Below are 27,210 nucleotides of genomic sequence, written 5' to 3' on the forward strand. Positions count from 1 at the left end.
TGTGCATCTGCTATTGTATTAACTATTCTTAACTGTGAATTAATGACTCGGTATGAAATACCTAAACGTTTATTATAACTTCAAACAACAAAAAAATAAACAATCAAAAAGTACAAAAGTCATGTTATCAAAATACGAGAAAAAAAAAAAAAAAGAAACACAGAAAAAATAAAATTTTTACGTAAATACATGTTATAAGTTATTAAAATAAACAAAAAAAAACAAAAAACAAAAAAAGAAATGCGAATCATTAATGCATTTACGTAAACATTTGATTTGTCAGTACACAAAATAGAATCACATGTTGTTAAGAATTCTAAAACTAGAAAGTACCTCAGGCAAATGAGAATTAGTGCCAGCTATTGAGCAGGATCGTTATAGAAAGATTGAAAAAGATTAAATTAATTTGAAGGAGTTGTAAATTTTGTTCTTTAAATTCAATTGAAAATGAAATTCATTTTCTGATGGAATGTCCAGCATTCGAACAGCAACGATATGTTAGGTTAAATTCTGCGTTTAATATAATGTAATGCTAAATATTTTTTTTTACAGAAAAAGATTTATTTGGATTCGTTCTAGTGAACATGTATTCTTTTCGAACGAGCCTGATTAGGTTGTGTTACATCTTATAAAGTCTATCTAAATCATTCTTATAAAGATCCATCCAAGCCGTTGCTAGGGGCCGTCTTAAACTTGCAGTTTGGTGAGATTTTTTTTTTGCTTTTTGTTGAAGGCTTCACTTTGACTTTGAGATAAAGAACATTTATAAAAACGCTATGACTTTGCTCTTTTGTGGTTTCTTTTTTGCTGCGCATGTATACAGATTTCGACCAGTCAAGGAACAGTAAGACAAATTTTGTACATGATGACGAAAAAGGTGTACCGATAGATGAAATGAGCACCAACAGTTTTGAGTAAAAGCCAATCTTTACAGAACATACCGTTGAACTTAAAAGCACGCAAGATTTTATTATAATAAAAAAACATTAATTGAACATAGTTTTGGTAAGTTATCTTTTAATTGAATCCGTAATCATTCTCAGGCGCGTATCCGGGATTTGATATTGGGGGGAAAGGGGGAGGGGGGGGGGGTGGCGATTTAGAGGACATATTTTGACTTACATATGATGCTTTTTTATGGGAGGTGGAGGGGGACGCCGGATGCACTACATTTGAATTCACGATTGATTCTAAAATTAAAATTGAGAATGGAAATGGGTAATGTGTCAAAGCGATAACAACACGACCATAGATCAAACAGCAGCCGAAGGCCACCAATGAGTCCTCAATGTAGCGAGAAACTCTGTGGTTTTAAAAATCAACATGTAACAAGTAAACGTTGAAGAACAAGGAAATATGGAGCAATATTTCCTTTTAATTCAATATATAATCGAGGTAAATATATGTCCGATGGTGGCTTCATAGTTCCCAGTTTTATGATAAAGGTTATAATAGATCTATGTAAACCAAAATCTGAATGTGCTTAGCATCAATGTTATGCCACTTCATAATGTTTATAGACAAGGTCAACGCAATTTTTGCGTTACGTAACACAAGCTAGAGATTGAGGTATGCGAAATGATTCAAGTATGTAGATATATAACCCTTGATCAAGGTCAAATCTCTTAAATTTGGACTAACAGTATCGTATCTTCATCTTAAAGTGTCAAAAGACTGGACAATAAAGAAGCTAATTAAATGACGAGGATGCCTAGAGTAGAAATGGCATGCATAAGCTAGGATAGAGAAACTGGAAACATATCTTGGAAAAAATGAACCCGAATGACATACCAGACCCTGAAACACTACAAGAAAATACTGATAGTTTCTTTAACAGTTTAGTTGCGGGACCAGTAGATGACAAAAATGCAGTCAAAAAGAAGAGCAACGGACAAACAGTTATGGATAACACAGATACTAACAGTTTAGTTGCGGGAACAGTCGAACACGAAAATGTAGTCGAAAAGAAGTGGAGCGAGCAAGGGGATAATTTAGTTATGATCAGTAATAAAGATATAAACGCTGACGGAGAAAAATTGCATACAACTAGCAGTTATATTCACAGCCCTGACTTAGTTGTGAATGAGAAAATCATTCTTTCAATGAAAGATGGTGACAATTTTTTTACTCAAAAGTCAAATACCGATGCACCAGTAGTCGACAGTGACAGTGCCGAACTAAAGGATTCCGTAATTCATAAGTCTGGGGAAAATAATGCAGCATTAGAACACGATGACGACAGAGTTTTTCCAACAGACGATGGGAACAAACAAGGTTTTGATTCCGAGAAAAAGTCAAATATTTCAGAAAATACCGAAGAATTTAAAAGCCCGTCAGATTGTATAAATGATGTCCCATCAAATGGGCACATTAATGGTGAGTTTTTGACGATTTGCAAAATACATTTAATATATAAAATCGCTAGTCGTTTATATTTCTAATTTAAAAGAGAGTATAATCAAATATCTGCAATCAACATCTAATACTGTTAACCAAATATTTCCCATTATTGTTACGATTTTCACGAGAAAAAAATAACGAGAAATAAATCGTCGCCAATATGTGATAAAAATATACCCTTATATTTAGACGTTTCAATGAAGTTAGAAAATCGCAAGAAAGTAAAATGTCGCGAACTCCAAACAGATAAACACGAACAAGTTTTCTTGACAATTAGTTAAAACTTCTTTTTGGTGGAAGCACACATAATATTTTGTTGTGACCACAACCCTGTCATCTTTCCGATGAATTTGGCATCCCCGACTGAAAATTAACACCAAATTTGTACATACAGAAGCAACACGACGGATGCCAAATGTGGAGCAGTATTATGATGTTAACCAATTCGGAGAACCTGAGATAACCACCGCTTTTTGGTGGGGTTCATGTTGCTCAGTTTTTAAGTTTTCCATTTTGTGTTTCTATACTATTTCATGTCTTTTCGTCAGTCGTTTTACTTTTTCCCGGCATGCATTGCATTGTCAGTTTGTCTTCGACAAAGGAGTTTTAACAACATTATAGTATCTTCCGCTTATAAAATATATTACAATTGGAACATTGATTGGCTAATGGCTATACAAATCTTGTTCCAATAATTGAGTTTCAGTGAAATATCTGAAAAAATAATGGAATATTCTAATTCTTTATATACCGTACGTTCAGAAAAGTTAATTTTAAATTACAATCTCAGATTACAACTGTTTGCGTACCTTTGGTTCAACTAAATTGTTAGCATACAATCATTCATGTTAATTTTATATTTTTAAAGTTCAAAGAAGAGGTTAAATTGTAATATACAACATGTGAAGTTTGAAAGTTTTGTGTTTTGTTCTGTAAGATAACAAATACATACGTGTACTTCATATGTAGATCAATGTAAGAAAATTGGGGGTGTCCTTAATTTCTGTATATTCCTTAATGTATTTAGATCATTTAAATTTAGCGTATAAAAAAAAGAATTCTTTTAAATTCTCAAGAAAATGAGTTTACTATTAAATTTTTCTGTCATAATACATGTAATATACTACGTTCTAGTAATTTCTTTATTCTGTACATCGTTTATCTCTGTATTATATGACCTTATTCTTTTATTTTCCATCATTTTTTTTTATACTTTAGCAGCTATTATTCTCTATTTTTTTGTATTTTTTGCTAAATGTTCTCAAGGCATTCTCTGTTCCGGACCCTCTTGTATGCATTTGAACAAAGAAAGATAACTCAATATGTCACATTTATTTGTTTCTTTCTAACCATTGAATATTAATATAATTTACTACGACGGCCGCGACAGTAAAAAATGAATAAGTATTCATTTATATTATACTTCTGAATGGAAATGGGATGTCATATTTGTTTGAAAAACAGCTTACAGTTGCAACTGCTTGACAGCGTTGCATTTAACTTATACTACGTATTTAAACAGTATAAGTTATTTTATACTGTATTAAATTCAAAATGCATTTTTAAAAAGGATATACGTGACCAGATTAAATGGACACTGAATAAAATTTAAATGATTAAAGTATTTAATTCTGCATTGACACACTAACGCGGATGTAGGTTGTATCGAACTCCTATTGGAAATCTAAATACACAGCAGCGAGGTCAATGAACGCGTTGCCAATGTTTACAATTGTAAAATGGCTACCACTACGTATCTTTAGACTAGCAGTCGATTCCAATCTGTGATACGTTTCAACAGAAAATGGAGGATGATGAAAATATATAGAGTATTGCAGTAGATTTTTCATATATTTGAAGACTGTTATAATATATAATTAATCAAAATGAGTTCTCATTCAGGAATGCTAGGTAAGAAAAACTTTATATATGAAATTATACTCATATACGTTATGTTTATCTTCAAATAGAAATTAATTATTAGTATACATGGTATATGCATTTTTACTTTCTTTCATTATTTTTTTAAGATAGTGTTTTTAAATATAAACATGCATTGAAATTGATTAAAAATAGATTGACATCACAAGTTGCGACCCGTTGCTAATTTTAAATTTAAAAACTTGTACTTTGAACTGTAAAATGACAGAAAACTATAATACATATGATTGTCTCAATGGGGGTCTTCAGTTTTCTATTTTATTTAATGTCTCACCTATGGGCATTATGTGTTCTTGTCTGTGCGTCCGTTCGTCCGTTCGTCGACACGTTCGTGCGTCCGTCTGTTCCGCTTCAGGTTAAAGTTTTTGGTCAATGTAGTTTTTGATGAAGTACACATGCATGTTCCTATGGTATGATCTTTCTAATTTTAATGTCAAATTACAGTTTTGAAATCAATTTCCGTGACGGTCCATGGCCTCTGAACATAGAAAAGGATAGTGCGAGCGGGGCATCCGTGTACTATAGACAAATTCTTGTTAAAACCTATTTTTCTCTTTTCTTTTCTTTATTTCCTTTACTCATTTTCTCTTTTCTTTATCTCTACCTCCCCCTTTTCTCTCTGTATTCATTGCTATAATGCTATTTTCCTGTGATAATTGCATGGTCCATTTTCTGTTCTGCAAACTGCATACAGGCCCTCATATACCTTGGTGCTTAGTCTGATTGATGTTCCACTATTTTGTCATATTCAGCAGGTACAATTTGTGTATTATGTAATGTTGATTAATACTATAAAATGAAAAAACAGGAAAATATTCGTAGTTTTATGCAAATTAACACATGCACATATACATGCAATTATCGTCGGACTCCATTGTAATAAATTAGGTCGACATACTTCGTCGGTGTCTCAGACATCACTTAAGTTTTTGTGCATTTGTCTGTCAAATAAAATAAACAAAGAAGGATCAATATTTTAAACTAAAATATAAAGATGTATAAATATGTCTAATTATATACATGCAATTATATTTCGTAGTCAAAAAAAATTCGGTCGAAGTACTTCGTCTGTGTATCAGCTATCACTGGTTTTTGTGCATGTTTCTGTCAAATAAAATAAACACAGGCGGATCAATATTTTAAACTAAAATACAAAGCTGTATAAATATGTCTAATAAATCTGCCATCCTGGTGTTATATTATTTATAGGGTCATCGATCTGTACTAAGACTCGCTTGGTTTTTTTTTTGTATCATCGATTGAAAGCTTATCCTAAAGAATCCAGTCGCAATATTCCGGTCACGCATATCACTCGTTGACAATTAACACGAGAAACGGTATTTCGTAGACGGATAGATAGATTGATTGATTGATTTTTGGTTGCTTAACGTCCAGTGGCAAATATTACATGTAGAATCAAGACGAGAACTATAAGTACAAATAGATATAGGTCACGTAATAGAGGTTTTCCGGGATAAGGTCGAAGACATTTAGACTGCCACTCCAATATGAGGTTACATTGGAAAGGGACAACAATTTTCATTGCAACAGGCGATTTACGGATCCCGTTTAGAGTTGTTTCAACCGTTCTCAAGGTACAGAGAGCATATGGCAATCTTTTTACACGAGTTATCGGAATAAACGTCTACTTTCTAACAGGACGTGACTGCGTACATGAAAAACTTGCTGCGACAACCAAACGGTAATGCATGGTACTTTTATTGCATGGACTGTGAACAAGACAAGGGTTCGGAAACCGAGGGTGACCTATAAACAGTGGCGGATCCAGAAATGTTCATAACAGGGGAGAGGGGCACTGACTGCGAAAGAGGGGCCCGCTCCAGTCATGATTTAGTGATTCCCATTTATAATCAACCATTTTGTTTGCACAAAAGGGGGGGGGGGGCAACGGAACTCCCCCTTTAATTCCGCCTCTGATAAAGTGTTAATATTGAGGGAAAGTGTAGTTGAGGTTCAAAAATATGAAGAAATTGTCAAACTTTGTTTTTGAAGAATCTTAAATGACAGAAACAATTAAAAATGCAGAAATGAAGGACCCTCATAATACGAATAAACAAAAAAGACAGACAATGTTTTTAGTACACGGTATAAACATTGTATAAACTATGTCATAATACAAAAATGTACTAGTTAGCTATAGGAACATTGTGTTCGAATGGACTTTGAACCTCACAGACGACTACCTTCATACTGATTTCAACGCTGATTATATTATGGCATTGTTTGTAGTATAACTGTGAATGTAGACCAACCATTGTGTACATTTCAATATCTGTCTGTTAAAATAAAATAGAGATACTTCGATTAATTTATATTGAATTTTAACATGAGACTTATTATTGAATTAATAAAATTAACCATTTTAACATATGTTACGTATTTACGTAAAAAAATAGCATTTTAAAAAATGATTTTTTTTACAATTTAGTTAAAACATATCATAAGTCCAAGTTCATGTGGTAAGAAACTTGCAAATACTTTTTAAGGATTTCCTCTTTTATAGCTTAGTTGTTTAATTATATCGATATTTACATTAATAATAAGAATAGTATTTTTCCTTTTTTACTTCTATAAATTATGATAGAGCACAAAATAATTCAAATTAGAGAAATGATTCAAAGATATTTATTAAAGATCAAAATGAATCTGGTTTTTCTTTATTATTTCAAACTAAAATAATTGACGTTTAGTAAGCATACTAGTGCTTTGTAAGTTTTACCGTTCAAAAACGTTTCTAATGAACAATTGAGTGAAAATGCACGCACCTTTAGCATGTTTAGGAGAATAGAAAGAAAAGAATAGCAGGAGACAGTATGTTCTTTTGATCGCGCACTTTTGTTCTATTATTATCCAAACATATATACAGCGAACAATATCTTATTCAATGGACTTTGTACCTTCTTATTATAAATTCAGTGCAGATTATATTTCATGTATATTATCTAACACATGAGGGTATGGACTGGAGGGAGCCTTCATTTCTGTATTTTTTTTTATTTTAAAAATATTTTATGTAATTTTTCTCTATACTTTATATTTGTTTCCATTTTTTCTCTATTTTCTATTTGTATATCTATTATTTATCTGTCTATTCAATTGTTTTGATTCATTACTGTAGCATTGGCCAATCCATATCGTCTCCCATGATGTTTTAACAACGTTGTGTATGTTAACCTCCGTATTAAAATAATTTGTGTTGATGAAAATAGAAATAAAAAATACAAAATATAATTTCAGAATTCGGTTAACATGGTTAACACGTTTTGCATTGTAAATATTTTCACTTGTATACACAGGTACTTTAATATGCGCACTTTCAATTGCTTAAAACGGTTATAGATATTCTAGTGCTTTTTTCCGTACTTCAAACATGTCAAAATTATAGTAAAATTTCATAGTATTGGATTGGCACTTGAACATTTTGAAATCGAACGTATCGGTTTCATACTTTTAAAGTGAAGTAAAAGTAAATTTAATGTACATGGTTTTGGTTCATGACCATATATTATTGAATTTTCAAAAAAAAAACCATAGCCCCCCCAGAAAATCAAATGGTTACTGCCTAATTAGTTTATCTTCATAGAACTATTTAACGAAGGTTCACATCTAGTACTTCATATTTTGCAGTACAAATCTAGTACTTGTAATAAATTTCAGAAGTACTATATCATCTCTATATTATTTTGTTAGTTCATAAAACTATAAACTAATAGCACTTGAAGAAAACATATGCACAAGAAGCTGCGTAGTTGAGTACTATCGTTGTATTGAGGCCTGGACTACATGTATATAACAAAGGTACACATTTGATAAAAATGTATGATTCTCGATTTAATTTCTCATCTCTCGCGATCGGAAGTTAAGAGAGCCAAAACATAAAATGTTTGAACAAACCGCCAAACAGTTGTGACGTTGATACTGGTTCGAATTAAAAAAAAATATAATAAAGTTATAACAGCTGAATGGCATATACCAAACAAAGAAAGCCATCTTTGGTAATTTAATTTAATCTAAACCTATGTATTTTTAGTGGATTGGAAAACCGGTTTTGCAACTTATATTTAATTTAATTCCTTTCCACTTTGACGATGCGAGTGCTGCCTTGTAGGGGCATTAGCCTGCTCCTTTTCGAAATCTACAAGGGTGTCTTTAACGTGCAAGAGATATGACTCTCTCTCTTAACACGGGTCAGCCATTTATCATCCCCTTCCGACGGACTATCATAGTTTCCTCAAGACCATACTCGCAAATGGTGTCAAGGGAGAGCCGAAAATTCAGTTCCTGAAATATTTTCATCCCGGAATGGGAATCGAACCAGGAACCTTTGAGTTATAAAGTCTGATGCACTAACCACTACACCACGGCTCTCATTCACCTTTTAAAAGATATACACATGTTACTATATTTTTAAGTATTAAGTTGATGTAAATTTTTAACAGACGGTCGGACATTTTTGAGCTTAAGTATAAAATGTAGAGCTCGTCGAGAGGAACATTTTATTCTCAGTATGTATGCAGCAAACTCTTATCGTTTTCTTAATATGCAAGCTTGAAATTGCAGCGTAATTTTGTTTGGCACTCGGTGACCTTTGACCTTGGGTGCAAATTAAAGGTCACATGAACTTAAGATTATTGGTGTAGGTCCCAAGACACTACGGCTTCTGATTCTCGAAATACATTTTTTTTTAAATTGTGTATATTTTTTCAAAGGAAATAACTCCTTATAAGGACTACAACACGGCTCTCTACTGGTTATCGTTTGATAAAACAAGCACACACAAATTTAAATCAAGCCAATGCAATAGTCAAATTAACTTGCATAAAAACAGAAATCCTATTGAAACAGTATAAATCTTTTATATGAATTGCTTTTTAAAAATCAGTACACATGACTTTAGAGGTCAAAAGTTTAATGTACTTACATTTTATTTCAACTTTATAAATATAAATGTATCAATCAGTGATGCAAATATCACAAAGGACAAGTCGCTGACACTAAACACTAAATTTAAATTAGAATGTCAGAGTAAAAACATGACATATAACACTATAATCATGATAAACTAGCCAACATTCGGAAGTAACTTGTTTTGTAGCTTTTTTGTATACTGTAACAGTTGTAAAGTTGTTTTTCAATTATATGGTAAGTCTTGGAAATTATCTTATTGGCAAGCACAGGACGTGTCCTTATTTTTGTATCATATGATGAATAAATGACAATTTATTAATCAATATTATGATATTATTTTTGTGAACAAAGACGGCAAGTGAACACCCGATTTCAGCTCTACACATTGCTTTCAAATATAAACCCTTTAAGAGGATTCTAAAACTGTCATTAAATGAAATTAATTTGCTGAACATAATATGAAGCTAAAATGATTGCATTCGCCTCAGTGTAACCATCAGTATGTTGTTTGTATAAGAAATGTAGGACTTATCATGTTTAAGATCCCAAATAAACAAACACAGAATGATAAATTTTGTTGGAATATTAACAAACGATTGTATAACTTCTGTAAGATTTATCTGTTTTTATCTAAACACAAACAGATCCATTGACCTAAAGACGGTGAACCTTTATCAGTTATCTGACCAAAAGAAAACATTAGATATACTCAATCGGCCAAGGTCTTAACAATTTTGCTTTTCTTTTAGGTAAAGCGTTGAGTCGCAGCGGCGATTTAGCAACAATGGAAGTCCAAGCGAAACCAATTCTTCCTACAACAGAAAAAGACCCATCTGATTTGGATCAGCAACCACGTGTTTACAAGAGACGATGGATGATTGTGTTTTTGTTCGCCTTCTACTCTCTCAGTAACGCATACCAGTGGATACATCTAAACATTATAGGCGATGTGATATTAAAATATTACAATGCTAGCATGCCAGAGGATCAATTTCAAAGGGAAACCACACTAGACTGGTTATCTATGGTTTATATGCTAGCATATATACCGTTGATATTTCCCGCCACGTGGCTACTTAACAAAAAGGGCCTCCGCGTTGTTGCGATTTGTGGTTGTTTTCTTAATGCACTTGGGGCATGGCTCAAAGTAGCATGTGTGAGTCCAGACAGATTCCCAGTACTTATGTTTGCTCAAACAATATGTGCCATTGCTCAAATATTTATACTTGGACTTCCAGCTAGGTTAGCGGCAGTGTGGTTTGGACCGAATGAGGTGTCAACAGCGACATCTATTGGGGTTTTCGGAAATCAGGTGAGGCTTTGTTTATCTTTTTTTCGCGATACATTAATATGTGGAATAACAACGAGATTTTTTCGTTTTCATTCTATTTATTCGTTAGAGGCATTTGGGATATGTTCCGTATTTGTAGCAAATAATAATAATACGACAAGTCAACTTTCCAGCGAGATGCGTATGCCTATTGCTTAGAACATGAGGCAACTTGAAGAGGGTGGTAAAGGCTTATTTTCGTGCAACGTGTTTTGCCATTTTTATTTCACGTACAGCCGATAAAAAGGTTAGTTATTCACCGTGTTTCGTGAAATTGGTAAAAAGATCAACGTGAAAGACATTTCTAATTGCTTGTTCATCGTGAAATGGCAATTTTATTTCGCGTTCTTCCGTATAGATACCCCCCTTTACGCCCCTCCTTGAAAATGAGATGATTCTAATTAATGAACATGAGACAAACTATCGTATCTATTATAAACTTTATCCAAAAAGATGACAAAATTATTGGTATTTTATGCTGAAACCAGGTTCGGTAAACATTTGCAAACGATTACTTTATAATTATTTCTCTATTCTATACTTTCAGGTCGGATGTGCCGTTGGTTTTCTGTTGCCTCCAGTATTAGTACCTTATAGTGAAGATTTAAACCAGATAGGAAAAGATATGGGTACCATGTTCTATATGGGAGCTGGTGTAACTACGTTCTTCTTCATAATGGTTATATTAAGTAAGTCTAGCTTACACCCATAAAATTCACATATAGCTGTGTTTATCAAAACTTTCGGAAATTTCGGACCTTTAAGCAGTTTCGTTCTTATTTTGGCATATCAATTTGTTTACCCGATTGTCGCTGATACGTCTTTTGAAGACGAAACTACCGTCTGGTGTCCAACATTATACGCCTGCTATCTTCGATGATAATTTGTTTGATGAATACACTAGTTGTAAATCTTTTTTTTAAAATACAAAATTCCATGGACAATTCAAAAAGGTAAAAGTCCATGAAACTTAAGAATTAAAATAATTCAATATTCATGGAAAGATATAAATAATGAATGAGAATATTTCTGACAACACATATTAATATTTCGTCACAATATATCACATCATTGTATCACATAAAAAATGAGAATGGATGACATTGTTCTTTATTCAGAAACAAATGAAATTTTCTTGATCGTAACTGCAATGTAAGTCCACAAACACATAATTCTACTATCTATAACTTTTGTTTTTGATTACTACTGGACTACATGTGTAAACTACTACACTTGAGGAATAATACGCGTTTTAATGGCGATAGATTCACAAGGGTGCACAAGTATTGACAAAGATGAAGACCATTGAAAACTAACCATTCAAAATGGTTGTGTCAAATCTCGCGAATGCAAGTAAAATTTTGCATAAAATGTTTATTAATCTACAAGTATGTATTGGCAAAGTGATAACGTTACAGTTAACAATAATGTAACTTTTATATACAGTCAATAAAAAATCTACCACTGGAAAAACTAATCGAAGACACTAGGCTAACAGTTAAATACACCAGTTGCACGATCCTTCTAAATAAACTCATTAGCGACATGTACTCTAATTTTAAAAAAGGATTGGAAGGCCGAAACACTCACGAATGAAAGCACATTCTAAGCCAACAATTCCGAAAAGTTTTTTCAAATCTGGCTTAGGCCATCTGTGCCTGACGGTTTACATACCTTGATGTTTTGAATGATAAACAGAAAATTTACTTAACTATCCCCATGTCAAAATAGTTCTCGTTAAAACAGGGGCACTAACTACTGTGCTGATAAAACCCAAGGGATCTAAACGTTCATCGGCAGTGATCATGACATATACCCAGTGGTTAAAAAACTCACCAAAGATTATAATGCGCGCAAGTTATCTATATAAATAGATAGCAGAGATATCTGGTTTAAACTTCTGTACAGTACGCCAGACTTGTGTTTCGTCTACAAACGACATATTCGTGATTCTCGAATAAAAAATGTTAGAAATGCATAATAAAGTAAGAAGTTGAAGAGCATTGCAGACTAAAATCTATAAGATTCCCCAGAAGTTGGAATCAAAAACCAATTAACGAACTTGATATGAATGGCAAACCATATGAAAGAAGTATAAAATCATCTTTTTCTTATTAAAAATTGAAACAAATAAACTTACAGCGAAGATTACTTGAACTGCAAACGGAAGAACATATCTTATTGCAACATGGTTACAATATCTTTCAAAATGGACCAATAACCAGATTTTGTAAACACTGATTCGGTAAACACTTAAAGTGTAAAGGCTTTTTCTTCAGTTTGTCTTTTATTTTTGCTTATGTGCTTTGTATATATGCCCTTTTGTGTTTCTTTTTTACATATTTGTTTGATTTTATAGGCAGATTATAACACAATGTTGACTGTTGTACTCCTATTTTGACATTTTTACCTATTATGCGTGTTTGTTTTGTTTACACATCGTTTTCAAAATAATGAAATTGTTTGCGACTGTCATCCAAGTAAGAGGTTTAGATAGCTACAAAACCAGATTTAATCCACCATTTACTACATAAGAAAATATCTGTACCAAGTCAGGAGTATGAATATTTTATCCATTCATTTGACGTGTTCGAGCTTTTGATTTTGCCATTTGATGAAGAGACTTTCCATCTTGAATTTTTCGCAGAGTACGGTATTTCTGTGATTTTCATTTTTAGTAGAATTATGAACATGAAAATGAAAAGACTTGATTAGAAAATGAACACAACGATCCATTAACATCAAGCTTTATATTTCAAAAATACAATAATAAGTCAATAATGCATACAACAATTTGGTATATCGATGTTTTACACAGTGACATATAAAATTGAAGAACCTAGGCAAAGAGAACGTTAAAACGGCATCACTGAACGCATACAATTTTATATGAAATATTTAAAAACAACATGGAGCCGAACTCTTTAGTTTATTAACAAGACACATTTACAAATTGGTAACAATAAAGATGTGTCAATGGATAGGATTGATGGCGATCATTGTATAAGATACCAGATATCTAAACGAGTTTAAATAAAGTGTTTGTGCACGATGATAACGGGAGAAAAATGTATTTCATATCGGTAGTAAAGATATAAAATGTCCTTCAACACAACAGATGGTGTGGGGGTGATACCAATAGGTGTTAAATTTTTTTTGTTAGTTTTAAAAGCAATGTAACATCTTTTGAATAATTACGCCTACCCTCAGTATCAGAAAAGGATACGGTATCCAATCAATTCAAGTGCATGTCCTGTCATAGCGTAATGTATACGCTAGTCAACCTGGTAGGAGTACTGAAACTTTCCCAACGATATTATTTTTTATTTGGAATCGATGCGAAAACAAATGCAACGCATGCAATTGACTGCATAACTGAACTGAAAATTTAGTTACCAATTATCTTGAATATTATGGTAATAGATACATATAACGTCTGATGTAGAAATTGTAAGCATAATGAGCTTTTTAGAACCACGTGCACTTGGTCAATGACATTAATAGTCTTTCACACCCCAGTGGTATTTTTTGTTGCTAGACATAAAAAAGATATGAAACTATTTTAATTTTCTTCAAATTAACTTTTCATTATTATTATAATCACTCGAAAAATATTTTTATTTGCACAAGTGCTTTGACTTTTCTTTGTGATTTTGCCCAGTACATTTTTACAAAAGAAGATATCTGCCAGTCTTGTTATAATCCTGGCATATGTGATTAGTTTTATTCACTTTAGGTGCAATACCACCAATTAAAAGTCCCTATCTGTTCAACCAACTTTTGCAATTTTCACAGCTTTCTAAATATTTTACCTTAAGTTTAACTTCATAGGAACCAGGTATATCCTGAATTGTACATGTATCAGCTTTCTACATTCCAATTTTCACCATACCTTTAAAGCCTTCTAACAAAATAATTGACCTTCGAACAGAGGTACTCCAAAAATAACCCCTGGTTTTCTGGAAATCGTAAATTAGTATACTATGGAGCGCATTAATCCTCAATTTTTAATGCAAACTCATAGACAAGTAAATTTTTAATCAAAATGGTCTAGATATATTTCTCTTTCACCAAAAGTATCATTTCTGCCAATTTGTTGGTTAGTTTAAGTAAACAACGACATCAAATGCACTATTTTTTGTCCTAGTAGGCCTACTTTCATTTAAATCGGAGGAAGTAATTGGTGGTGTGACACCGAAAAGGTATAACAGATCTTGAATATAGGCGAATTTACCTAAATAAGCAATCAGTGTTTTTGTCAAAACTATATACATTTGTTGAGTAATTGTCATTATGTTTAAAGTTCAAGAATACCACGGTGGCTATGTCTTGTAAGGTTGTGACAGAGTTATCAGGTTGTAATTGGTACTGATAGGAAATGTACACTTAATATATTTTAATGTTCAATATTCCTCTGTTTACATAATTTATAACATACCTTTCTCAATTTTATAACATACCTTTCTCAATTTTATAACATCCCTTTCTCAATTTTATAACATACCTTTCTCAAATTCGCTGGCATAATGCTACTATATGTATTCCAGTATTTGCTCATCCTTGAATTCATCAGATGGTTAAAATGTAAGGTGTTTGCTATAAGTAATCTACTAATAATTGATAGATTTGAAACATTACTCATGCCTAATCGTTGCATTTGTATATGTACCTTCATATCAAACGATCCACACACTGAGTGTTACTTCCGCCTTTGTTCACCGGTCACTCGTTTCTTATGACTTAAAAAATCTGTAGAACCAAGCGTCTTTGATAAGGCATTTGTAGACAATACGTCTGGCATACACAATTTAAAGGCTGGTACATATTCATTGGTATCAAATTAGTTTTAGGGAACTCTAATTAAACTTTGAAGGGGGGGGGGTAAAAAAACAATTCTGATCCCAAATTTGATGAAAAAAATATTCTGGTCAAGCAGATTACAATAAAAAATATTCTTAATGTAGGCTTCCCCCATATCGTATTGTCAGTAATTAAAAAAAACAAAAAAAAAAACATAATGACAGCGTTAAAAAAAAATCTAAATAAAAAAAAGTCCATTACCCCTCCTCCTTGTTGAAGTTATAACGGTTGCTCTTTTTGTAATAATTAAACCTGTGTATCGATATGGTGCTATGCAAAAATAGAAATTTTGATAATTATTTAATATACATGTTAAGATATATATTTATCACCAAATAAGAATTTGACTGTATACGAATTAATGGTTTTTTTTTCAGTTTTCAAAAATGCTCCACCTATGCCACCGAGCAAGGCACAGATGTTGTCAGTTCAAAATGCATCGAATGAACACTATGGACAATCGTTACTTCGGTTGGTCAAAAATAGAGGTTTTATACTGCTGACATTAACTTATGGTAAGTACAAGATTAAGTGATTGGTAGTTAGACTTAAATGTTAAATTATATATAACGGGGTAAACCTTAGTAAAAGTACACAAGACATTTATGGCATTTTTTCATAAAATAAATCTTATAAGGAACCCATATTTTTGTTATGTTACGTATTTTCGATTTTTACACCAAAACGCGGAACAAATTAGATAATAAAGTTGCAATGTTGAGGCTATATGGCTTCAATAATGTATGTATTCATGTATGTACCATTACCTTCATAATTGCACTGTACTTGATGTTGTGACAGTCTTATATTGGAAGTAAGAACCAGACCCGTTACCCTTCATTGAAGTCCCTTAAATGACTAAGCGCTATGAATATTTATTTGTTTGTTTTTTGTATTTAGTTGATGACTAGAATTACTACACTATATATATTTCGCTTAATTATGCTTCATTTATGGGACATGCTTTCTGGTCTGTGCGTCCGTTCGTCCGATCGTCTGTTCTTCTTCAGGTTAAAGTTTTTGATCAAGTGAGTTTTTCATGAACCTGAAGTTCAATCAACTGGCCATATGTTCCCTATGATATGATCTTTCTAATTCTAATGTCAAATTAGAGTTTTGACCCCCAAGTTCACAGTCCACTGAACATAGAAAATAATAGTGCGAGTGGACATCCGTGTACTATAAACACATTGTTTTTGTTTTAAATATGCTAATGAATGTCCTACTAAACGATGGTCTAAATTCATGTTTTTATTGTAATACAACGTTTTTTTTATATTCAATTAGCAGATCCATATTCAAACGTTTAACCGATAGTTCACGAGAGTATCAGCAGCCCAGTAGCCGGCCCTTTTTTTACTGGCATGAACATACGGATTTTATGTTATTTGCTGCTACAAAAGTTTGGATATATTTAAACTGAGGAATGTGTCTCCCTCATGCAATGCTCTGGTTCCATGCCCTTCTTTTGCTATTCGTATTGGCCCTCTTTTGTTTATAGATCTTTATATTTTTAATAAGCTATAGATGTTCAAATAAATTTGGCCTCGAGCATCAGTGATTGGACATGAATTGTCTAAATGCGCCTCTGCTGCAGAACAATAGGTATTTTTAATGTGATTCAATAAAATTAACGGTACCAATTTTCTTGCACCAGATGCGCATTTCGACAATACATGTCTCTTCAGTGATGCTCGTGGCCAAAATATTTGAAATCCAAAGCTTATATAAAAGATGAAGAGCTATAATCCAAAAGGTCCAAAAAGTATAGCCAAATACGTGAAAGGAATCAGAGCTTTGCATGAGGGAGATACATTCCTTAATTTATAATAATTTCTTTCATTTTGTAACAGCAAATTTTAATAACACAAAAAAATCCGTATTTTCATGCCAGTACCGAAGTACTGGCTACAGTACCGAAGTACTGGCTACTACTGGGCTAGTGATACCCTCGGGGACTAATAGTCCACCAGCAGAGGCATCGACCCAGTAGTAGTAAAAAAAATAACGGTACCAATTCAACAGTTCGTCAAGGAATATTAACGAAGTTTTCTGTCAATTACAGGTATCAACACCGGATCGTATTATGCAATATCAACCCTGCTCAATCCAATTGTATTGTATTATTTTGAGGTTAGTATTTATACGAATTTAAGTATTATGTCAATACCCAAATAAGTTTCATTAATCACCATTTGTTTATAAAAAAAGTTCTTCGACGTTGAAATATTTTGTTAATCATCATAATTTAAACTAGAGATTTTATATGATTTTTATCGTAATTACCTTAAAGTTTATCTTCATTTTGTCAATACTTATACATGAAATAGAAAATAAAGATTCAGCTTACATTTAGTTGACTAGTCCACTGTAGGGTACTAATCAAATACCGTTTATATTTTTGTAAGAATAAACAATCAAATGGTGGTTAAATGTAATACATATATCATATGTATGTAAAGTTTTTATATAAGTCCGGATAAAAAATCTGTTGCATTTTTGTCGTATGCTGATTTGTGTTTTGGCATGCTACACTGAAAATATATTTAGGTTTGATATAACTGTAGTATTAAAAGTGAAATCTTATTATAATTTTTTCAAACGTGTTTTAATTTAACCAAACAAATGAAAATGTTCATTTTTTTTGTGCCCCATTTATGGGCATTATGTTTTCTGGTCTGTGCCTCCGGTCGTCTGTTTGGTCGTTCGTTCGTCCGTCCGTCCGTTCGTGCCGCTTCAGGTTAAAGTTTTTGGTCGAGGTAGTTTTTGATGAAGTTGAAGTCCAATCAACTTGAAACTTAGTTAACATGTTCCCTATGATATGATCTTTCTAATTTTAATGCTAAAGTAGAGATTTTATTCCATTTTCATGGTCCACTGAACATAGAAAATGATAGTGCGGATGGGGCATCCGCGTACTTTGGACACATTCTTGTTCATATTTATTTTAACAAATTTCATGTACAGTAAATGGGACATATTTTTTCTAGCCTTAACAACATGTTATTTATTATCCTATGTGTTTAATATACTGATGTTGTCAATCGTTGACAGTTCAACAAATTATTACATGTAGCCTCATTTACCATTTTATGTTAAATATCTGGTAGTTCAACCAACTGGTGTATGTAAATCATAAACCTAATGAACATTTGTCAAGATCTTTTGTTTTAGTTTCCCTTCTGATTTTCCAACATGTTTTTAGTAAAAAAAAGTAATGCATTCGAATATTTTTTTAGCTGACGGTACTATAAGCTATAGATGTTTGGTTATATATAAATTGTATGATAACATTTACTTTATTGCCAACATACAATCATTTTTAATTGGCCTAATATCTATATATATATTCATCTTTAATGGCTGATATGATTAGGAAAACAAGAAATTCAAACATTTATATTTCATATGTTGTTGAAACATATTTTTTTAATTACTGACGAAAAGGATTTATTTAGTTACATACTAATTATAATGGGGAGGTGTGGGATATTTTCATCTTATCAAAGGATTGTCATTACATTGATCATATTTACTTAAATGGGAAATTCTGAATAGATATTTTCTTGTTTAATGTTAACAACAGGGTCACCAGAAAGACGCTGGTCAGATAGGTCTAACTATCGTTTTGGCTGGCGTCGTTGGTTCCATAGTGGCTGGTGTGTGGCTTGACAGGACCAAAACGTTCAAGTAAGATAGCCATTCAATGCAGTGGCTAAAGAACACGTACACGGTGGCTTCAATTATACGAAACCTTTCTTTAATGGAACAATATTTATGTTTTCAGCTTGAATAGAAAGAGGGTTCAAAATGGTTTTGAGTCATTAGACAGGAAGTCCATTCTTTATTACTTTTCATCCTGACAAAGCGATAGATAAAAAGTGTGGTGCAATTGTAGTCAAAAGACTAAAATGAAAAATCATAATTAAGATTTTAGATACGTTGAAATATTTTTTATCATGTTAACAACACTTTTGTTGTAAGATTTTTTAAAAATTGTTCACAAGGTGTTCTAATTGTCATGGATTATATTTGTAGCCAAAAATCAATTTTTGCTTTTGCTTGTTCTGTAGATTAAAATCGTTTTAAGAAACTTAGTTTGAAAAATTCTATAAAATTTATTTATAAATTGAAAAGCTACAATTAGATTGTTTTGCACTAAAACAAGGATTTTGATATAGTGCGTACCTTACTATTTGCATATGTTCACTAGAAAACTTTCCTGGAAATCAGTTTGAACCCTCTATTACCCTATTTAGTTTTTTTTTGTCTGACAATTTTATGCATACATCCTTTTTTGTACATCCTTTGTTTGTTATGACGAAGTGCAGTCATAACATATTTTATGTCTGGGAACTTTTGTTTATGTTATTATATTTTGACAAATTGCTTGGTTTTATATCAACCCTATTAAGTGCAATTTGACTTTATACATTTATGCAAAACCAAAACGCAGGCAATTATACTTGTTAAAGATACAATTTTGTTTTCAATTTCTTCACAAAGTGTTTTCAGACATGTAAATAGAGTCTTCTAAAAAAAATATACAAAATATGATAACAATGTTTTTTAAAACCGAAGATCTAATTTATAGAAATCAATCGTTCGTCTTTTTTGAATAATGACTAAATTGGGACCACCCTTTTATATCTCAAACTTTCAGTAATTTAAATACTTAATTGGTTAAATTGCATTTGATATAGAATACACATTTAAAAAAACAATTCTCATTGCTTGCATAACAAACAAAGATTTATTTAGCTAGTATATTTGCCCGAATAATACGTCACATAATGACTTTCAGTTTGAAATATTTCTTGAAGTTGTTTTTCATTAATTCTTATTATTATATTTTATTATCCATTTCTATATGTATTACTATTGATTTCTGTTTAATCGTTAAAATAAAAATTAAATAATGCAACTGATTGATAAATTTAAAAAGAAATTAAATACAACCAATATTTGAATTGGTCATTAAGTCGACTATGACAGAAAATTTGTCCCCTTAATATTGCCCCACACGTACTAGGAAACAAACCAATACAATTAGCAAGCATATTATCTCAAGCATATCTTGCGGACTAATATCTGAAGCACCATGCAAACGACACAGATATACATATTTTAGATAATCAAAGTTTAAGTTCAAGGATGTTAAAGCGGCTTTATGACTGTCTTTTTTAGCCTTGAGTAAAAAAAAGCTGGTTAAAAAAATTGGTGCAATATTTGTACCAGAAAATTCTCGAGTCAATTTGATGGAAGTCGAGTCCCACGGGTGCTATTTGTGAACTATATAATTATATAGTTTTGTTTTGTCCTCGAACAGTTTAATTCCCAATATCAATTTAAATTCATAACAAACACCACAGAAGGCGATGCATCATCTAACAAGAATGCATTTTATAAAAAATCTTTGTTTGCGTACGATTTAAATATGTATTAACCAAATACGCGATACACGTGAATACAAAATGTCAACGTTGTTTAAATAGGTTTCAAAGTTTAAACTGCTACCTAATAAGATGCTACTTTTTCTTATCTGAACAGCAGACTACAAATATATATGGTTCGAGTATCCACTTCATAAAACCTCTTAAAAATGCACATACCCAGTGAATTCGATAATTATTATTGTAAGGATACATACATTTTTTTATGTTTTCTTGTCTCTACATTGAAGATTGGTGTTAAAACACGCATCATTATAGGCAAGTATCCTCACCCCCCTTAACTATTATAAAAACGAAGATATGAATTAATAATAACAGATTGTTTTCTTTGGTACAACTGTATCCTTATGTGACGTTTTACACAGGCATTTATCTGTTATTCTACTGCTTCATAAAATATGAATATGCTAGTATTGTTCATCAAGGAAACAACTATGGATGCATTACATATAGAATCGTCAAATAGTTTAAGAATATTCTTAGAATTATTAGGTTCATAGGGGCAAAAGATGTCCGTCTCTGCTATATTGACAATGTACGAAAATGTAAAACTGTATACATCTCTAATTGTTTCCTTAAGAAAAAACAAATGACGTTCTGTTTGTATTCAAGATAGCATCAAATAAACATAAAAAACATAATTTTGTAAAAAATTCTAGATTTGAAACTGAGAGCAAAGTTTTGTTCTTTTACTTCGAAAAAAAGATTAAATGCTCATATTGAAGTTGATGTGTGCAAATTATATATGAAAAAAATATGAAAAAAACTGGTTCAAATGAGAAAAAATAAATAAATTGTTTCTAATCAAATACCAATGTGCTCATTCTTACACCATGAATGTTTACTTTTAGGGGAACAACTGTTGGAATCTACTTCTTGTCGATGGCTGGAATGATTGCATTTACATTCACATTGAAATTAGATATTCTATGGGTAGTTTATCTATGTGCTGGAGCTCTAGGGTACGTATACATGGTATACTCAAATGAATGAATAAATAAACACATACATACACGCATTTGCGCTTGAGTTTTGTATCATACTGTCAAAATGATTATCCTAAATGGACATTCATTGGCTAGTTTTTGGAAGTCCGCGTACATTGAAAGGAAATAAAAACGTGAACAAAAGCAAATACATTGAGCAATTCTAGAGTAAAGACCAACACCAAATTGATATATTGTTGATGTTATATCACAATACATTTCAACACAATATGAACAAATGTTTGCACCTGTCCTAAGTCAGGAATCTGATGTACAGTAGTTGTCGTTTGTTTATGTAATTTATACGTGTTTCTCGTTTCTCGTTTTTTTTATATATATTAGACCGTTGGTTTTCCCGTTTGAATGGTTTTACAAATATTTTGATATGAGCGTCACTGATGAGTCTTATGTAGACGAAACGCACGTCTGGCGTACTAAATTATAATCCTGGTACCTTTGATAACTGTTTACACCACTGGGTCGATGCCACTGCTGGTGGACGTTTCGTCCCCGAGGGTATCACCAGCCTAGTAGTCAACACTTCGGTGTTGACATGAATATCAATAATGTGGTCATTTGTATGAATTTCCTGTTTACAAAACTTTGAATTTTTCGAAAAACTAAGGATTTTCTTATCCCAGGCATATATTACCTTAGCCGTATTGGGCACAACTTTTTGGAACTTGGATCCTCATTGCTCTTCAACTTTGTACTTGTTTGGCTTTATAAATATTTTGATATGAGCGTCACTGCTGAGTCTTATGTATACGAAACGCGCGTCTGGCGTACTAAATTATAATCCTGGTACATTTGATAACCATTTACATCACTGGATCGATGCCGCTGCTGGTGGACGTTTCGTCCCTGAGGGTATCACCAGCCCAGTAGTCAATATTTCGGTGTTGACATGAATATCAATAATGTGGTCATTTGTATGAATTTCCTGTTTACCAAACTTTGAATTTTTCGAAAAACTAAGGATTTTCTTATCCCAGGCATAGAATACCTTAGCCGTATTTGGCACAACTTTTTGGAATTTGGATCTTCATTGCTCTTCAACTTTGTACTTGTTTGGCTTTATAAATATTTTGATATGAGCGTCACTGATGAGTCTTATGTAGACGAAACGCGCGTCTGGCGTACTAAATTATAATCCTGGTACCTTTGATAACTATTTACATTAGTAAAACCGAATAGCTTGTTGTTCGGTGTGAACCAAGGCTCCGTGTTAAAGGCCGTACATTGACCTATAAGGTTTACTTTTTGAAATTGTTATTTGGATAGAGAGTTGTCTCATTGGCACTCACACCACATCTTCCTATATCTGTATGTCTTTACTGTAGACATGGTAGAAAAAGCGACAAATGAAATAACTTGTATCACATGCTAAGAGAATAATGAATAAATGACTATTCTCATACACGAATATATATATATATACACGTATAACCTAATTGAGATGCAAAAGTTATCCTATTTAAAATAAGAATTCTTGATATGAATGATATCAATAAATATCTACGCAGTTTCTGGGTTTTTTTTTGTACCAAAATAACCAAGGGTTTGTGTATTGTTTTATTCATATAATTATAACTCTTTCTTATGATTTGTTCAGTTTTTTTATGACTGGATATCTACCTGTTGGATTTGAATTTGCTGCTGAAATAACTTATCCAGAATCTGAAGGTACATCCTCGGGTCTACTGAATGCCTCTGCACAGGTAAATTATTCTTATTTAAAGTAAAAATATGTCGTTGATCGGTAATTTTTGCAAATTTTCATATTTCCACACAACATTCACAATCAGTAACAAATACTAGCAATTTATTTCATTTTAAAAATATTTGAATTTAAAAGAACGACAACTGTTGTGTAAATTGTTTTTCCAAAACTTGTATGCATTATAGAATTGACAGGTGCATCCGGCCTTGAAATCAGAAAATTTCTAGCGCAAAATTCGTACTCTGACTCGGACATTAACTATTCAAAATTCTGTTATGATGTTCACATCTTATAATCCGAGAACAGAGTGAAGTTTTATGACCAAGAGAAATGATACGTACATAGAACTTATCAAATAATAGAGGTCTTGTGGATGTATAAAAACTAAAATAAAACGTAATGACAAAATAGACATCAAACGAGAAATTAATATCTTTAGTATATTGGTACTTTTTATCAAATATGTTAACGAGGATGTTTGTAATATCTTTTTTCCCGTTTGTTTTTGTATGTTATTTTTATGGTTTCATGTATTCATACATTTCTAGTCCATTTTTACTGATTTCATTAATAAATTGATAAATGTGGATGATTTAGATCTTGTCGTACATTAACGACCTTTCTCGATCGGAGAGATATTTTCTATTTTTTTTTGTGCTTGCATACCCCTTGTTTTTTGGTCTTTTTCAGTTGATTTGTATCGTAAATTAAACTGTATATTGATTTCTGAATTAATACAAGTTGTGAACTATTTGTTTTAGACTTTTGGCATTATACTGACCATTGGTATGCGAGCTATGTTGAACAACATCAGTATTCTGTCTGCCAATATAACTATATGTGTAGCCCTACTGATAGGTACAGTTATTACAGGTAAGGCTTTGACTTACTATGCACAAGTGATAAGTGTGTGATTTGTTTTTGTGTGACCAAGTTTTTCGTGGGGTTCGCGTTGCTAAGTCTTTAGTTTTCTATGTTGTTTCTTGTGTTTGCCTGTTTGTCTTTTTCTTTTTTAGCCATGGCGTTGTCAGTTAATTTTCGACTCGTGATTTTAAACCCCCCCCCCCACTTTTTAGTAAGGTTTCTTGGAAAAAAAGAATATATTTCATTGGTTTCGTTAAAAAATTTGACGAGAAATGGGCACTTATCATTGTTGAAAAAAGATCATAAGTCTATGAAAATTTACATTGCCGGAACAATTTATCGATGTTACATTTTACATCACCTAATAACATATACGATTATCATCAATAATTGGTTTATGCATTTTCAACAGAAAGTGTGAGTTAAATCGATTTTCTAAGTCCCCTTGTTTTTACCGTGAATTTGACGATTATCACGACAACTACTAAACGTAGTTCTGAAATATATGCAAGTGGTTTCATGATATGTACTCTATCTTTTACGAAATGAAACCTAATGATTTACTTTGTATGACACCATATGTTAAACAGGTTGAATATATTCTGACTTTTCATCGCATACAGTTCTTGTTCAATGCCCAAAATATATTTAGACTTTGTCAAACAAGGAATGAAAACACCGAAACATACCTGCATTATTTTGAATATTACATATGAAATTAGAATGACTATCAGTGCTATGTTACCGGATTTAAATTCATACTATTTGACAATAGAGTACTCAAAGTATGTAAGCATATATATTTTTGTTTTATGTTTTTAGCCTTTATTGGTGCAAATTATAAAAGACAAGAGGCAGGGAGAGAGGTATATTTTTGTTTCGTATTTTGTTAACGTATTTGAACATATTGAACATGATAAAAATGATAATTTCTTGTCAAATTTAAAGTGACATCATATGAAAATAGGCAATTTTTTATTTTATTCGCGATTTGTATATGACACGACAGCTAAAGATAGAGAATCAAACACCATATGATTTTTTTTTTCGCATATTCAAAATCCAACACATTATCACCAAGTTAGGAACTTATAAATTTGACTTTCCCGTCGACTTTTGTATCTTTTTTCCTCATTACAGAACATTTATATCTGCTCTTTCGTTTGTCATCTGTTTTAAGATTTTGCAAAAAAGACACCATCAAAACTTGTATGTTAAAATACAATTTAGGAAGATGTTTCAGTGAAAGACACAAGTATTTGAGATGATTCAGAGGTATTGTCACCTTGGATAATAAGACTTTTTTAAAAATGTTATCATAATGCATGATTGTTCAATTTATAGAATGAATATCAATGCAGACTTATCATCAAACAAATCTTTTAAATTGTAGATGATGGCAAAAATAGATCAGCTAGAGTACATTGTAGATGAAAAATCCCAGATGGCGGACCAATCTATTTAAGCGACATCTAGTAATGTGTTACAATAATGTGAACAATGTAAGATGCTGAATATTTCGCTTTTGATGATATAATTTCAACATCTATACAGTTTTGAGGCCAAATGATCCTTTAAGATGTAAGGTCTTCCAAGCATGCATGTGTAAAGACAGTTATAAAAAACTGATACAAGCTATGTAAGCAGTAACAAAACCGTACGATAGGAAATCTACTTTAACTTATTATTTTCTTAATGGCATCATGGATTTTTTTTCTCGCAGATTTGTAAACATTAAAGATCATAAATAATTCAAATTTTAATTATTAGAATAAAAATAGTTACTTAAATCGATGAAAACTTATCATGAAAAAAGAGATGTTCGATTTAATTTCAACTTTGTTTTGTTGCTAGCCATTTTACAATTATAGCAATGATATTAGGTTTTCATCTTTGAGAATTTTAAATGTGTGTCTTTAAGGACGTTTCGTTTATTGTATAGCGTTTGTTTCATGGGATTTTAAAAGCGTTTTAGATATATTCAAAAGATGTCAAATATTCTTTTCATAAACTAATTACCATTGAAGATGTAAATTACAAAAATCGATTTGCTGTCTTGTTACGATTGGATGCTTAAGACTAAATGTTCATCACAATGTGTGTTATGTTTTTAGGTATACATATGATCATCTTCAATTCTTCAAATTTTCATTTGGTGAATAATTAACGCATGACATGTCATGAATTCCGACAAGCCTTAATATTATTAAGAAATGACTATAATATTTTTTTAGTCTATGAAGAAATAACATAAATAATGTGGTGCACACTGAATAACACGCGTAACAGGATATTATTAAGTGTGCACCACATTTTTTATATGATTTTGAATAGACGAAAACAATATTACAGTCATTTCTTATAATTTAATTTTAAATTCCATTTTCAACCGTCGTAAATCAATGAAAAACGTTGATGACGTCACGGCACGGTCACTTTTTTTTTTATGAAATTATGTCTATGAGATGATAAATGAAACACTGTCAGCCAATCAGAAGACATGTTACATCCCAAATTAAGTTATTGTTATATAATTTCTAGTTTTTAACATTGTTAATTTTGAATTAAGTGTTTATTTGTTTTATGTATCTTTAATTGTTTAATGACTAAAAACATGACAGATTGTGCGTTTGTTTTAACTTGACGATGTATATATTTTATCTATTTAGTCATGTTTTTGTCCTTGTTTTAAAGAAGTTAGATTATTCCAAACCAGACAAAATA

The 27,210-nt window shown here is 31.7% G+C and overlaps 1 protein-coding gene across 5 annotated transcripts; it reads left to right on the forward strand.

Annotated features, from left to right (window-relative positions):
• The first annotated feature begins 1,667 nt into the window (after positions 1–1,667).
• LOC143047361 (choline/ethanolamine transporter flvcr2b-like) lies at positions 1,668–27,111 on the forward strand. Of its 5 annotated transcripts, none has more exons than XM_076220393.1 (11): positions 1,673–2,376; positions 10,020–10,582; positions 11,148–11,289; positions 15,838–15,975; positions 17,526–17,593; positions 19,047–19,150; positions 21,765–21,875; positions 23,515–23,620; positions 24,384–24,495; positions 25,309–25,352; positions 25,880–27,111. In XM_076220393.1, exons 1-11 carry the CDS (start codon positions 1,773–1,775, stop codon positions 25,949–25,951), a joined length of 2,064 nt encoding a protein of 687 aa, XP_076076508.1. In that variant the 5' UTR covers positions 1,673–1,772; the 3' UTR covers positions 25,952–27,111. The 5 variants fall into 5 exon arrangements, 4 of the variants coding, with proteins under 4 accessions (XP_076076508.1, XP_076076509.1, XP_076076511.1 ...); XM_076220394.1 differs by lacking the exon at positions 1,673–2,376 and adding an exon at positions 3,857–4,311; XM_076220396.1 differs by lacking the exon at positions 1,673–2,376 and adding an exon at positions 6,807–6,821.
• Positions 27,112–27,210: the final 99 nt, after the last annotated feature.

Source organism: Mytilus galloprovincialis, chromosome 10 (genome assembly GCF_965363235.1).
Source record: "Mytilus galloprovincialis chromosome 10, xbMytGall1.hap1.1, whole genome shotgun sequence".
Taxonomy (NCBI): Eukaryota; Metazoa; Mollusca; class Bivalvia; order Mytilida; family Mytilidae; genus Mytilus; species Mytilus galloprovincialis.